This window comes from Pelodiscus sinensis, chromosome 7, assembly GCF_052426305.1.
Source record: "Pelodiscus sinensis isolate ZL-2025 chromosome 7, ASM5242630v1, whole genome shotgun sequence".
NCBI lineage: Eukaryota > Metazoa > Chordata > Testudines > Trionychidae > Pelodiscus > Pelodiscus sinensis.
The window spans coordinates 35,053,738-35,069,941 of NC_143058.1; the positions used below are offsets into that span (position 1 = coordinate 35,053,738).

Consider the following 16,204-nt stretch of genomic DNA (forward strand, 5'->3'; position numbering starts at 1 on the left):
ATTTTAGTTCTCAGTTTCTTGTGTAAAGCAGCAGCAAAACCTATTCAAATTCCTTTTGGGAAGAGCCATCAAAATAAAATTAAGACAAATTCATAGGTAGTTGTAGATTGCCCTTTTATTATGTCAGAATGGAAAGTATGTCTATGGAAAAATATAAAGCTCTTTTTAAATGTATATGTCCAAATCCCTGTATAAAAGTTTGGTAAAGAGGCAGTAACAGAACTACTGAGCTTTGTGGTCCAGATTCAATTAATTTAACCCACATCAAATTATTAAGGGAAAAAGCATTGTTTGGTGAAATTAGTGTGAAATTGTTGTGATAGCCTTCTGCAGCACTCTGCACAAATACTGTGACAATGTGTATCTCTGAACAAGCTGACACAGATAGGAATGAGTCAAGTCAAAAGGCACCAGATTCATGCTTATGTAAATCTAATAGGCAATAAACCTGGTACAGGCAGCTCTTGCAATGTTCTGATTGGAAGAACAGGCAGAGAGGTAATAGATTTTGTCTCCATAACTTGTGCTCAGTTTCTTGCATAAAACCATCTGATTTGTGTATTGTGCTGGGAGTGGTGAAATTTACAATTTAGGATGGTTTTAATTATCAAATAGTACTAAAATGAACTGAATTAACTATCCCCAACTAAGCGATGCATGCAACTAATAAAAATGCAAACTTTACATAGACGGGGAGCTAGAGCACGTGAATCTAATACATTTCAACAAGCTTATGGGCTAACACCCAAACTAAATTTGGCCCTACAATTTTGTAAAATGTGCATTGGCTTCTAACATAGATGTGTCTAAGAAATAAAAAGGCTTGTCACAGGAAACGGCATGCAAGTGACTGATGGATAGGCTGACAGACCATTTCCAAAAACAGAGCCATAACATTAATTTTATGTTTATGCACAATTTGCAGCTGTCAGTGAATCAGACAGGAGATATGAATGAAACAATGTTTGAACTAGTTCATGGCTGCTGCCAAGTGCTTCTACTTAAGTAAACCGCTTTAAGAGAGAACTGAGAGATCAACAGAGACCTCAGATACTTAAAAGTTTAAGGATAAAGCATTGGGGGGAGGAGGGCAGGGAGATGTACCTTTCTCACAGATAAAAAAAAATATTATTGATGTTTACAAATATAATTATCAGAACATTTTTGAGGTAATAATTAAGTGCCTGAGCTACTGATTCCCTAGTTTCTCCAACACAAGTGGCATGAAAACCTACACATAGGGACAAACTGTAGTTGGTCAAGGATGCCATGGCAGAGTGAAAAAAGTCTCCCCTGCTGCAGCATCCAGAGCTCTGGCAAGGCACAACTACAGTTTCTGCACTCTGAAGAGCTGACCAAGCACTCTTTCCCTGCATCCCTCGAAGTTTAGAAGCTTAGTAACTCAAGAATAATGGGGACCATATTGCAGGAATAACTGTTCTTTCCCTGAATGTTTCATTTTCCTTTTCTGGAGATAAATATATTAAATAGCAGCTGCACTCTTTTATTGGAGTTTTACAAGCATTTTTAATGTTCAGAGCCTTCATCTTAATTTTCTTTAATTATTAATAAAAAATCCCCTTCAGATCTTTCAGATACTCACTTTCCTTCCCTCTCTATAAGGGATAAGGGCTCTCTATATAAAAAAAAGATTTTTCCTGTGGGACAACAGAGTGACGTCATTATGTCATTCTGCATCCCACAGGAACAAGCCCCACCCACCCCCAGCCTGGACCTTTCCAGGGCTCATGTGGAGGGCTGGAGCTGCCCACGGCCTGGCCTTCCTCTTCCCTCCTCTCCCAGCAAACCCAGGGGAAAGCCAGGCCTGGCATGGCTCAGGCCCAGCCCTTCCCAGCGAGGTCATACTGATCTCCGGGGGAAAACCCGCAAGCTGCGAGGCCCTTCCCCTCCCACCAGTGCTTGGGCTGGGGGGCAGGAGCCGCAAGCGGCCCAGCCCTGCAAGCTGCATGGCCCTTCCCCATCTCCCCTCCTCGGGGGGAGAGGTACGGGGAGGGGAAAGGAGGACAAAAGTCTGAGGGGAGGGAGGTGGAAAGGGCCGGGCCAGGTCTGGCCTAATGCGGCTTCAGCCCAGCCCTACCCCCAGGAAGCCGGAGGGGGGAATGGTGTGGCATGGCCTCGGCCAGGAGTGGGGGTTAGGGTTAGGACATGGGGGGGGGGGGCAGGGGAGAGAAAGGTCCTGGGCTGGCAGAGGTAGTGGGAGAAGAAGGGACCTGGGCTGGTGCATTGGGGGGAGAATGGGGGAAGAGGTAAAGGCAAGGGTGGGGGAGGGGAAAGGGGGACAGACAGGTGTGGCTGGGGCCCGGCCTTCCCCAATAACCGGTGGGAGAGCCAATGTTGCTTACCTCCCCACAAGAGGGGGCTTGGTGAGTGTAGTGAGCAGGGGGTGCAGCCCCCTTGTAATTATTTAAAAGAATAATTTATATGTAACTAGCACATTTACCCAGTGTCACTCAGGTCCTTGGAGCGGGGCTCGGCAGGGGGCTGAAAGTGTGGAGGATACAAGTAGTCACGGTTGGGGATGTGGAGGGGCTCTGAGCAGGGGAGTGTGTGTGCAGGAGGATAGGTGTGTGTGTGGTGGGAGGGAGGCTTCCCAAGATTTGTACCAGGCTGCTTGCTCTATCAGGGACCCAAGCCACAGTGAGGAATGCAGAAAATTGTTCACTTTTCCCTCAATCTCTGATGAAGGGGAACAGCTGGCAATATCTTCATATGAATCTAAAGGGCACCTGGGGAAGGGAGTCTAGAGAGTGGGTCAGTCACAGATGGGGTGGAGAGGGGCAGTGCACCCTTTTCAACTGCATAGTGATTCTGTCTCTTGGTCCTAGCTCTTACCATTTAAGAGGAGTTCTTGGACAAGCAAAACAGACTCACAGACGGACGGACAGACAGGCAGATGCATAAACTCAAACTCAACATGCCCCCAAACTGGGTGCACTGCATATTAAGCTCTTGGCAGTTAAGCAGTAACTAAGGCTTTGCTCAGATTGGGTAATTATCCTGATTCCAGTAATCACTGACCAGCCAACTATATCGCTGCACTGGAGCAATGCCCCCTCTTCAATCCTGAGTATAAACAGAAAAAGCCACACACTGTGCCAGTGGAGGTGACCCTGGCTTGAAGCAAGGGCAAGCTGCACCAATGCAAATTACAGTTCTCTTCATCTATACCGAAGGTTTGTACTCATGTAGCTAAACAAGTGGCTGAAATCCAGCCTATTTTCAAGTGTGGATAAGGGCTCATATCACCCCTTTAGTGTTAAAGCTCACAGGAGATGGTCAAGTGGGATTAAAACTCTGTAGGATTCCCTCATGGAGTTTTGCCCACATTCTGGAAGAGGGGAGTCATTTCCTCCATTACTCACTGAATGAGAAATAGAGCCCATCAGCAAGTTATGTGAGTCCCCAAAATATCCAAAGAAGATCCGATCCATTCGCTTAGATGCCCTGTACTTCATGCCAGCTATTGAGTCCTGGTGCAGCCCCTTCACTCTGACAGTGTGAGTCCATGGGAACTGTGCTATCAGGGCCTTTGCTGCCCATGGCTTTCCCCAAATACCTCTTAATGGGTGTTTCAACTGTGGATGGTGTCATAGAAAATGCTGGTATGGGAAATTCTTCATTCCCTAGAGGGATCCTACCACCATGGAACATCCTTCCTGAGGTAACCTATAGAGGGATATTATGCCTCAGAGGGGCGATGATATCCATGCAGGAATGAATGGGCCTCTGGGCAGGTGGATTTTAGGGGAACAGTCCACCTTACCTGCCTGCTTCTGGCAGAAACCCAAAAAATGCTCACGAACACAAGGAAAGAAATTCCATGTTCCAGCATACGAAGAGTTGGGGTTGTTGAGCATTACACCACACTGGTCGTTTACGTCCTCATCAAACAGCTGAAAACCAGAAAACATGCTTGTCAAGTTCAAAGATACAAGCATTCTTGTGTAAAGACAGCAAATGAAGATCCAGTTAGGAAAATATATATTTCTCTTAGTTACTATGTGCCTATGTAATAGGTATTCAGAACAGAACTACAATGCAAAGCTAGTTTGTTTTGCAATGTTACCTAGTTGCTCGATTGTTTCTTTGTGAAATAAATTACCCGGACCTACTAGATTAAAAATAAATAAATAAATAAAATAAACACAAATTTCTGTTAATCAATTACGTTCCATTATGTTTCATATGCTGCTTCAGGAACAGTGCAGCCGTATTAGTACTGTCCAAAAGCTGTATTAGTACTGTCCCTCTGCTGCCTACATTTTTATGGAATGTGGCACCTAAGCTACATATTGGATATGCAAAGAGACTGAAGATATTTCAATTTTTACATCCCTTTCCATATTAATAATTAGTTTTTAAAAATATATAATCTGAATAAAGATTTGAAGCGTTATTACTGGTCACCATGTACGCCAATTAAGAACACAATATCTTGGTCCTTTGCATGTTTTTTTTCCTGTTTTGTTATTTAAATAGAGTTACCAGAACTTTGACACTTTATATGAAACAGAACATCAGCTCGATTTGTACATTCAAAACACGTAACTTACATCAAGTGGAACCTTCCTTAGCCTTCCTCTCAGCAATGGGTGAAAGTTACTGTACAGCAGCCTACTGCCATCTACCCATTGGTTTTCCTTTGTGCTGAATTTAAATTGCAAACCTATCCAAATATTCTGTTCCAAACCAGGAAGCAAGGATGTTAAAAAATCTGTTGGGCAGAAAAATTAATATTTATGTACTAGGATTTAGATAACCACAGTAAACATCTGAAAAACAACTTGCATAAACACGAAAGAACAAACTCCATTTACGTTAACTTCATTTCCCACCTTACTTTATTAAAATGACTTCTTGAATTTTCAAAGAGTATTAAGTGTTTTGCAGTTTTATCATTCCATCCTTCCCACATCCAACAAGGACAAGGACATTATTTTTTAAAAAATCATTTGAAAGGATTAACATAATAATAGGCGAAAGTCTAACAGAGGGCTAGTGGATGAGTTTAACTTTGTCTCCTCCTTTCCCTGTTCCTGTCATTAACTTTGCCTCCTTGCATTTCCACCCAGATATCAAGAAGGTGCCCCCCTACCACTCTGTAAGGCCTTCTTTTTATTCCTCGCAGAAGCATTAAAGGCAGGTTCCATGCCCTCTCCAGTATGTGGAGAGTTTTACTTGCTTCCTGCATATCTCGCTCTGACCATACATGCCTCTAAAACAGAACCACTTATTGAATATGTGCCTGATTTACTCCACCAAGTATCAAAGAAAGTCTGGTGGAAGAGGGAGAGAGTGAATCAATTCCAACTCAAAATGCTTTTTCTCAGGAATCACCAGCCACTTTGCTCTCTTTGGCAATGCCAACTATTGGGTGAGGTGAGCCGTGCTTAATTTGTGGCAGGGTTTGCAAAGGTCTGCACTTTTAGGGTTGGGAGTTCATAGCGTTGGAACCTCTGGGCTTGCTGCATCAGTTATGAATATAAAATAATTGCTTAACCCACAGCACTGAATTGCTTGAACTTCAGCACCTCTCATTACAAATTAATCACTGAATGTTAGTTAAGACATTAAGAACTAGCTACTTGCTATATGTTAGGAAAGGCTAGCTTGGAGTTAGCTACTCACTATAAGTCAGCTAACTCCAGGCTCGTCTCAAGCTCTTTCTCTAAACTAGACAAACCCATTAAAGGTTAAAACTTCTCAGGGTTAGTCACTATGTGAAAGTCAGCTACAGAGAGGGCCACAGAATAGGAGACATGGAGGAAGGAAGAGGTGGTTACCTGAGTTATGGCAAAGCTGTCTCTTTCACCATAGCTTTGACATTGCACTGACTTGCCTGACAGAAATCTGTCACCAGGACTAAATCTAAATATTAATTATGCTAAATATCCTTCAAGCAATTGAAATGAAGTTGATTTTACCTATGAAAGCTCATGATCCTATATATTTGTCTGTCTCTAAGGTGCCATGGGACTTGTTGTTTTCCATTTATACAATCATGCTAAGAAATATTTGAAGCATAATATGGTTTTCTAGGGCTAAAAGAGTTCTGAATTGCTCCAGTCTCAGTCGTTTGAGTTTCAGTGTGGGTCCATCCCAATGCTGTGACAGAGTAGCAAACTGCTCTTCCATTGTGCACTGTTAATTGCTGAAGTGGCCTGCTCTGTCTACATTCTATATTCCACTGCACTGAATTGACTTGGCCAGAGGTCACTGAACTATACAAATAATGCTACACAAAGTGGAGCTCTGTTGTAAGCTACTTCTTCAGACATATTTGTAGGCAACTACCCACACACTATGCACAAATACAAATGTGTGAACAGATGTGTTTCTCAGTAGGTAAGTAGAATCATAGAATCCTAGAATACTAGGACTGGAAGGGACCTCGAGAGGTCATTGAGTCCAGTCCCCTGCCCTCATGGCAGGACCCAGTACTGTCTAGACCAGTGTTTCTTAAACTATGTTCCGCGGAACACTGGTGTTCCGTGAGCAACTCGCAGGTGTGCCACAACCTCTTTTTTTTTTTATTCTGACAAGAATTTTTTTTTTTTTAAGAAAATTTTCATAGGTGTGCCAAATAAAAAAAAAAATTGTTTGGTGTTCTGTGGTCTCAAAAAGTTTAAGAAACACTGTTCTAGACCATCCCTGATAGACATGTATCTAACCTACTCTTAAATATCTCCAGAGATGGAGATTCTACAACCTCCCTGGGCAATTTATTTCAGTATTTAACCACCCTGACAGTTAGGAATTTTTTCCTAATGTCCAACCTAAACCTCCCTTGCTGCAGTTTAAGCCCATTGCTTCTTGTTCTATCCTCAGAAGCTAGGAAGAACAATTTTTCTCCCTCCTCGTGACACCCTTTTAGATACCTGAAAACCACTATCATGTCCCTTCTCAATTTTCTCTTTTCCAAACTAAACAAGCCCAATTCTTTCAGCCTTCCTTCATAGGTCATGTTCTCTAGACCTTTAATCATTCTTGTTGATCTTCTCTGGACCCTCTCCAATTTCTCCACATCTTTCTTGAAATGTGGTGCCCAGAACTGGACACAATACTCCAACAGAGGCCTAGTCAGCGCAGAGTAGAGCGGAAGAATGACTTCTTGTGTCTTGCTCACAACACACCTGTTAATGCATCCTAGAATCATGTTTGCTTTTTTTGCAACAGCATCACACTGTTGACTCATATTTAGCTTGTGGTCCACTATAACCCCTAGATCCCTTTCTGCCATACTCCTTCCTAGACAGTTGCTTCCCATTGTGTATGTGAGAAACTGATTGTTCCTTCCTAAGCGGAGCACTTTGCATTTATCTTTCTTAAACTTCATCCTGTTTACCTCAGGCCATTTCTCCAATTTGTCCATATCATTTTGAATTATGACCCTATCCTCCAAAGCAGTTACCAGCATAGAGAGTACGCTTATTAAGTTTGCAGATGATACCAACCTGGGAGAGGTTGTATCTAAATCATTGATGAAGATATTGAACAGACCCGGTCCCAAAACAGACCCCTGTGGAGCCCCACTTGTTATACCTTTCCAGCAGGATTGTGAACCATTAATAACTACTCTGTGAGAACGGTTATCCTGCCAGTTATGCACCCACCTTATAGTAGCCCCGACTAAGGTAGTCAGACACATCTAGACATCTATCTGAAGCCAATATCTTCTCTTCCCTGCATTTACTTCAAAAGGGTTTTAACTTCTGAAGTAAAGTTTGGGAACCACTTCAGACATGGCCAGTGTTCCTCTAATTTTTTATGTCCACATGTGGAATGAATTATGTGCTCGAATATGGAGGTGATATGCAACACATAATATCCATATTAGCGATCACCACAAAATTCATTCTGCACATGGATAGTGTGTTGCTGGAGTGGGTCAAGGGCTTAAGACTGTGGGAGGAGGCCTAGGGCACAGGGCTGGCATGTGGGGGATGAGGGCTCCATCGGGGGTGCAGGTTCTGGGGCATGGCCAGGATACAGGATTTGTGGTGCAAGAGGGGGGGATCAGGGCTGGTGTGTGAAGAGATGAGAGGGAAGTGAGTGTTCCAGATGGGGGTGTGGGCTCTAGGGTGAGATAGGGATGAGGAGTTTGGAGGGGGTACAGGCTGTCTGGGGACAGAAAACTATTCCCAGCCCTCTCTCACTGTAGAAGCTTGAGGCCAGGTAAGAAGCACCGCTCCACAGCCGCAGCAACTCCTCTGGGGTCTAGGGCCTCTCCATAGCCCTGGCATGTCTGGGCGGGGGCTGGGAAAGAGGCACCTCTCCCCCAGCCACAGCAAGTGTGGGGCAGCTCTGTACTGGGGCCAGTGGGCAGAGGCTCCTCTCCCCATCACAGCAGATCCAGGGTTTCAGGCACTGCAGTCTTGAGACCTGGGGTTTAATAGGAGCAGAATGGCTACGCAGCTTAGAGGCAATTAGAAGAAACTTAGGGCATGGCCCCTCCACTCTTCATACACCTCTGATCATTTTTATAAATTTCTAATTCTCTTCACACAGAGGGATTAAAAAAAGAGAAATTGGTTTTGAACTGGTTCCTTTCCCTTTTCTAAGTTTGGTCCAGTCTGTGTACAACTTTCCCATTCTGTAGCAGGCAGAATTCTTCTTACACAGTGCAAACAATTAAAGGCATTAGTAATAGGTTTTTATTTTGTTGTGAATTTTTAGAATTTTTTTAGTAAGACTCAAGTAATTAAATGATTTTTACAATCTCATTAACACTGCTACTGCTGAATGATTCTGTGCAGTTCTTCTGCATAAACGGGAAGAGACATGACATATTAAGGGCTGTATAGTGTACAGAGCCTTGAATTTACCATCATACCTTGTTCAGCTTGGCTTGAGATTGATGGAAGAGTGCCTCCCAAAGTTTCACATTTTTCATTGGCATCTTTAAATTTTAAAAATCGGTGCTCTATTTTTAGAAAACACTGCAAAATAAAAATGGTAAAGGCTTATGCAATGTAGCAGGAGTTCACTTTCTCTCTGAAATGTATCTTATACATAATTCAATGACCCTAAATCCCCACACCTTACTTCTCTCACTTCCTGTGGAAAAGTATTGGAAATACAATTATAGATAATGCATTCAGGCTGTGATTCAGCAAGATGCCTTTAACCAAGCGACTATCCCTTTAAGGATAGTAGGGACTAAGAGTCAGTCAATCCTGTTTTCCTTTATGAATCCTAGGACTTCCGGAGCAGATGATGGCCTACAGAAGGTCAGAAGCAAGTGCTGGGAGAGAGGAAGATGATCTCAAAGACAGTTATTGCTGGGGGGGAAAACCATGGAAACCATTTTTTTAAGGACCCTGAAGCCTGGTAGTGCTGGGTGGGACTAGCCTGGAGAAGGAGGACAGCATCTTCTTCCACAGAAGGGGAAGGACTGCCATCTGATAATCTCTTTCAGCCCATAGAGAAAAAAAGATTGAACTACAAAGCGGGGGAGGAAGTCGGGGGAGAAGCTGGTTTTAAGGCACCTGCTATCCTGAATTAATGCAGACCCCAAGAGAGGCTGTGGACCCATGACTCCAGGAGAAGGAACTGATCCCAACACTGAGAAAGAGAGCTGTGGAACACCTAAAAGAAGAAGAGGGGTTGGGTCTGGATGGGTACAGAGTCCTCCACAAAGGAGGAATCTGGTTTAAATACTTCGGCCTGAAAGTGATGCTTGGTCTACACTACAGAGTTAGATCAACACAATGCGGCTAATGAGGCTTGTCATGGAATCCCCTTTACCTTGTTCTGAAACAGAATCCAATCTTTAGGACATCCTCCTTTAGGTGGGTGATATTCTGGCTCATGTTTTTCCAATAAGGATACATTATATTTTTCACATATGAAGGGCAGTTTCAAATGGCAGTTGATTGGATAGTCTGTAGGAAAGATATATAAAGTTATTATTACCTCTATTATGGTATGGATGATAATGTGCTAAGTGCTACCTACACTTGTGGGAAGAGACAGTCCTGTGTACTATAACATACAGCTGTACATTATTTTAAGTAAAGTATTTTAAAGTGACAGTCGATCAAAGCATAAAAATTAAATGAGAATGAGAAAATCTCTTATTAATAAATAATAATAATAATAAAGGACCAGATGAGAGAACCTTACTCACTTTCAGTAGCAGCTTACTGTACAAGTGGCATCATTGACTTAAGTGAAGATGTTGTGGAATAAAGTCCTAACTATTGTAAAATGTGAGTATCAGAATCTCTCCCACAGGGCTTGATGCAATGCTTACTGAAGGCACTGGAAGGACTCCCTCCCTTTGACTTCAATGGCACTGGGTCAGGCCCATACTACCATAACTGCAAAAATAAGTGGACAGAATCCCTATTGAGCAGAATTTACCATCTAACTGAGACCAAAACAGATTAACTTTGTTAAGAAGACCAGCATATAGGATTAGTGGAAGAAATGAGTGTTAAGGTGGCTAGAAAGGCAGGAAAAAAAACAAAAAACAAAAACACACTATTGATGGACAAGAGTTCATATGTTTTTCCAAGTATTGGGTGAAGCTTAATCAGCACATCAGTTACTTTATGCACCTGTTTCTATCTAACCACACCATTAATAAGATTTACAACAGAAATGCATGGCATGGCAATTTTATAAATCTTTTTTGTTTGAGGCCTGCCTCATATCCTCAAGATAATTTGAAGAAAAAGAACTCACCAAAATAATCTAGATCATGATCAAAAAGTCATTTGCTCTTGGATCTTGTATTGAACATTACATTTTGGATGGAGCAAATATTTTTTATAAGAGAGAAACAATCTTACCTCTATACCAGCTTTTCGAAGAAATATACCAACAATCCCTCCAAAATCGATCATGGAAACGTGGAAATAACTGTAAACTAGATAGAAACATTTCAGAGTAAATCCCTAACAAAAGATGCTCTTTTAGGAGAAAATCCTGGGAACGGAGGACCCTGAGAGCAGAACTAGGGATGTTAAATATTGATAAATTAACTAACCAAATAATTGATGGGATTTCCATCCACTATTTGATTAGTTGATAAGGACTAGCACGCATTCTGACTTTGAAATATACAAGAACCCCAGCAGGGGATCTTGTGCATTTCAAAGATTGAAATGCTGTGTGGAGCCCAGGACCAGAGGGGAGTCCTTCGCTGACTCCGGGCTCCATGTGGGTGTTTCTACTTTGAAATGTAGAAGAGCCCCATTAGCGGCTCTTCTACATTTCAAAGATTGAAACGTGGCATGGAGCCCCGGGGCCCCAGGCTCCATGCAGCACTTCCTCTTGTACATTTCAAGAGCTGGGCACTTGTACATTTCAAAACAAAAGTGCCTCCATGGAGCCTGGGGTCTGTGGGGAACTATCCGCTGGCCCCGGGCTCCACGGAACATTCCAACTTGAAATGTACGGGAGTCCCCACTGGAGCACTTATACATTTCAAAGCAGAAGCGCTGCTATTGTGCCCGTGCCCTGACCCACGTAACTGGAGCTGTGAGGGCCGGCTTTCAAGCCGGCTCCCCCCAGTACTGCCGCCTCTGCTTCGGGAGAGGGGGGAGGAAGAGCACATTTCAAGAACTTATGCATATAAAGGGGTTGCCCGTGCCTGTATGTGCAGGGGGGTTAGGGAGAGGGCTCATGTAGGGGAAGTGCTACTGTCAGCAGCTCCGGTGATTAGTGTAGTTATTGATCTACTGTCCAAATCAACCCTGCAGAGAAGGTACACAACAGGAACTTTGCCTGTCTACTCAGGCTGTACACTAAGGAGCTGTATAATTGTCTGTTCTTACTGTAACCCCTAGTACATTATTATGGTCAGTGCAGATAATCAATTACAAATTCTAATTTTTTTTTTAAATGTTGCATTTTTAAGATTTTCTTGGACAGGAAGGCCCTATTCCTTAGCTGCCACCGAGGAGCATACAGTGCAAATCAGGAATGTTGGAAAAGTTACAGTAAGACACCTCTGTATTTCCCTGGTCCTGGATCAGCTCTGTGCTGGACTATACCAGGCACTAGTTGCAGCCTGAAAAGTCCTCTAAATTACACTGCCTGCCAATGATCACAAGGACCAGTTAGGACAGTTGAGGAACCCAGGGCACACTGAAGCCCTCAAACTAGCCACAGGAAGGTGTGGTGGAGTAGGAGCTTTATCCTCATTCTATAATAGTAAAGGATCACCTAATCTAGGGTAATTTTCTTGTGGCTGGGCATGGTAGAAAGCAGAGTTGAAGACATGGGATGACCTATCCAGTTTCATATGCTTTATATGTAAACATTTTTGTTTCTAGTTTTTAAACTTACAAGGTGAATGGAAAGGTTTTGGTTTTGTTCTTTTCTTAAGTGGAAGAGTGAAATAACGTAAAGAGCTCCAGCCTTGTTTCAGAACTCAAGTCATTAATAGGCTATGTGGGCAAGCTTAAAAATCAAATAAAACATTGGTGATAGGAACTGGAAAGTGTTAACAGTTGGGACCAAGATTCAAACATTCAGGAATTCTAAGGATACCAATAGCATATTAAATCCCTGGCTATTCAAAGACTGATGCCTCTGCATAAATCTTTGGGGACAATGTCTGCAAAGCACTTTGAAGAAGTGAAGCCCCATATAAGTGCTAAGTGTTATTATTGATTTAGTGGTTAGAGATGTTGCTAACTTTTGTAGTGGGTACAGCACTCTGAAAACATTTGTGCTTGAATTAGCTGCCAAGTCCTTAGTTCAAGTATTAAGTCTTCACACATATTCTGCTGCTTATTTATCACACTCAAGAATTACCGAGTGTCTTCTGAGACTCCTCTCCAAAAGAAATAGACTCAATTCATGCTCCAGAGAGCCTTCATTTTAAATAAGACATGGCAAGGACAAGTGCAGGTTATATACAGACAGAAAAAGAGGAAGACAAAAGGCAGGAAAAGAGTCACAGCCATCAGATAATCTGGTTTTGTAACAAGGTTTTTCAAAGAATGATTTTATGCTTTTTGTAGATGATCTACCAGAAATTAACTTTGTTAGTAATCTGGGATCATTCAGTAGTCATTTAAAAGTCTCATTTTAAAATTTCTCTAATGTTTTCCCCCATAAAAGAAATGCCAACAATTGTATAATAATGCTGCCTGAAAATAGAGTACATACTGTGGACGATAGTTAACTCCGTAATCCAAGTATTTCAGCCACCACTTCTGTTCTGCACTGGCCAACTGCAAAAATAAAATAAAAACAACAAACATCTTTAGATTTTACCACCATGTTTAATATAATATCCCAAGATAGAGGACTGGCCTTTACCCACCCACATGGAAAACTCCCTTTTTTATGTAAATAGTTTAACAGAACCAGGATTGGAATTTACAAGAAATATTGATCTTGGCTATAAGCTACGCAATGGGAATTCTCGAATTCCAGCTCATAAAGGGACATTATCAGGTCAGATATTTAAGAAACTCAAATCTGTTTCTAATAATTATTTACTATTAAAACCAATGGAACATCCACATTATTTTTCCACTGTTTACTATATTTTGCATGCTTACATTTCACTCAGTTGGGATGATAAAAATCAGGCTAATCAGTTTCAATTTCAGGTTATGTGCTAATGTACAGAGATTCTCCAATTTTTTTCATAGTAGGTCACATCTTATAGTGATCTTAATGACATCTTCACATCTTGTGCATCCATGAAAGCATATGGCATCTGCTCTCCCATTCAAGACCATATAATACTTTTGTGGGATTTACAGCAATTACTTAGATTGAAAGGCAATGGACAGCTTTTGTGTATTTGTAGCTGTCTTTGTTTAAAAAGTTCAAGACACTTATTATACTAGAGATAATCATACTGCCTTACATACTTCATTTTGGGATGGATCTTCTGGTTCAGCCAAGTAGTACTCAGTGCAGAATAAAGGGGAGGAAAGTAAGGAATGATTTTAAGACACCTTTGCTGAGAATAGGAGGGGGAAAACAGTGTAGTGAGCCTGAGGATCTAGCCCTTAAATCTCTCTCTCTCCCCCATCTACATAGTTTCTCTCACCTGGAAACAAGGGAGAGAGCTACCTCTTTGTGGACCAATAGGAAGTGTCCTTGGGACCATCCAAATCCTCTGCACCTGTACAGGAACTTCTGTGCTAGCACAATGAAGTAATATTTGCATTGAAAAGAGCACAGAGGACATTTTAAAATAAAGAATAACATGGTTTCAATTGAAATAAAGGTGCAGTACTGTAATGAAAACTTACTTAGGGGCCATTCATACCCTGTAGCAGTCAGTGAGAAATCCTTTTTGTAGGTTGGGGGAAGAGGGAGGAGGGCTGAATTGAGGTCCCTTTTCTCTCACCACTGCACAGAAAAACAGAGGCTATGTATAGAAACAGAGCCCCCTTGGCTACAAGAACCAACTTAAGAAGGGGTTCTAGGAGCAGGCACTTGCTGCAGTGTATCTAATAACTCAACAGGAGTCATCTGTCAGGCAGACATAACACATAACTCTTGATGGTGAGGTGGCACAATTTAAGGGGGGCACATAACTCTTAAAGGAGGAAGACATGTGATGTCCCCATGTGTCATGTTTGGCCTCAGGAGCAGCAGCAGAACCAGAAGCACCAGGGCAATGGCAAGCAAGCACCATAGCAGCTCACAGAAGCTGAGCTCTGCAGGAAGGGGCCAATGCCATTGCCGGACAGCACAGGCTGGCTCCCACAGCATGGAGAGACAGGGTCCAAGTGAGCCAAGCAACACCCACAAATTTCTGATCTGCCAGCTCCTGACAGGTGGCAGGGGATAGTTTTAAAACCGTGGAGTGCACCTGCAGTTCAAAACTCTGTGCTAAATGGAAGGCAGAAATTTGGGAAGGAGCACATGACCCAGTGTGTGCCCTCCCCAACCCCACATTGCCTCTGTTGCCAGAGAATCAGAGCATAGCTCTGATGTGCCCAAAGTTGGTGTGGAGTCATAGAGCTTTCTTGTGGATGACCACATGTCTCCAGTAGACCCTTCAAGACTGTAAAAGAGCTGCAAAATTGAAAGGCTGGACTCACTAGTTATTTTTACTGGGGGCAAACCCCATATTAATCCTAATAGAACAATTATAAGAAAACTTCATGAGGGGACCCTGTTAGCTTCTCACTTCCCATCAGTAAAGAGTGATGTGATATCTCGATGACACTGAAAAAAGGCAGTAACAGAGGTAGGGCAGTCTCAAGTCTTTTTTTTTTTTAAATGATTTCCACAGAACAGCTGATTTCCTGATTACATAAACTATTCACTCTGCCCTACAGACACTGATCACATCAATTTATTGCTGGTTTCTAATATACTCCTCTCATTCAGGTAACAGTATGATGTCCCACTGCTGGAACACACATATACACAATTACTATACAGAGCGACACTTCCTGTTGAACCCATGAACAGTAGTATGTTTATGGAAATCTTGTTACAACATATCTTTGCTCTTCAGAGCTCCTCTTTTGGTAAGATTATTTTAGCAGGCTACTTTAAATTTAAATACTCAAATGCAGATGTAAAGGAGATTAAAACCAAAATGGATTATTTTATTTTTCAGATAAGCTTTTTCTTTTGTAGGCATTTAAAAAAAACTATTAAAGTCTATATGTCAGTGAAAAATTAAGAGAAGAACATTAACATTCTTATATTGGAAACACTTGCAACAAAGAATTTCTGAAGTACAATGTATTTCATTACCTGATCTATTTTGTTTAGGAGTACCCTTAGTTTTGTGTAAGAGTCAACAGATGCTAAGTCACTATCGTTATTTGCACAATAGAAAGCAGCTTCTTGGTAGCTCAGGTGTTTATCTGGCACAAACCAAAATTCAGCTTCATCAACAACAAATGTCGGTCCATGATTTCCATCTACATCTGGGGAACAAAAACCACACACATATAAGCATTAATCCTGAAAAACTATTACACTACATAAAAGAAAAGGTTGGGCAATCTGGGTCTGATGCTGAGAAGAGTTGTATTTACTTCTCCCACTGAAATCAATGAGAACTGAGAGTATTGGCCTGTCTCCGAATCAGGCCTTCTGTATGTCATCATGAGCTTCACCAACATGAGAAAGGAGAGAATAGTGAGAAACACTAGACACAAGTAACTGAGATATATGTTAAAAAAATGTACCTGGTGTATACCAGTCTGGTATCTTCGGGGTAGTACCTGAGGAGAGAAAG

General features: G+C 42.0%; 1 protein-coding gene across 1 annotated transcript in view; it reads right to left on the reverse strand.

Annotated features, from left to right (window-relative positions):
* The window catches only part of LY75 (lymphocyte antigen 75), a 78,125-nt gene that overhangs the window by 23,168 nt on the left and 38,753 nt on the right, over positions 1–16,204 (reverse strand). The window contains exons 17-24 of the mRNA XM_089779734.1: positions 16,155–16,190; positions 15,715–15,890; positions 13,147–13,211; positions 10,818–10,894; positions 9,769–9,905; positions 8,855–8,960; positions 4,575–4,735; positions 3,785–3,914 (exon numbers count right to left, since the gene is read on the reverse strand). Of these exons, the coding sequence (XP_089635860.1) occupies positions 3,785–3,914; positions 4,575–4,735; positions 8,855–8,960; positions 9,769–9,905; positions 10,818–10,894; positions 13,147–13,211; positions 15,715–15,890; positions 16,155–16,190 (888 nt within the window). The remainder of the gene's footprint in view (positions 1–3,784; positions 3,915–4,574; positions 4,736–8,854; positions 8,961–9,768; positions 9,906–10,817; positions 10,895–13,146; positions 13,212–15,714; positions 15,891–16,154; positions 16,191–16,204) is intronic.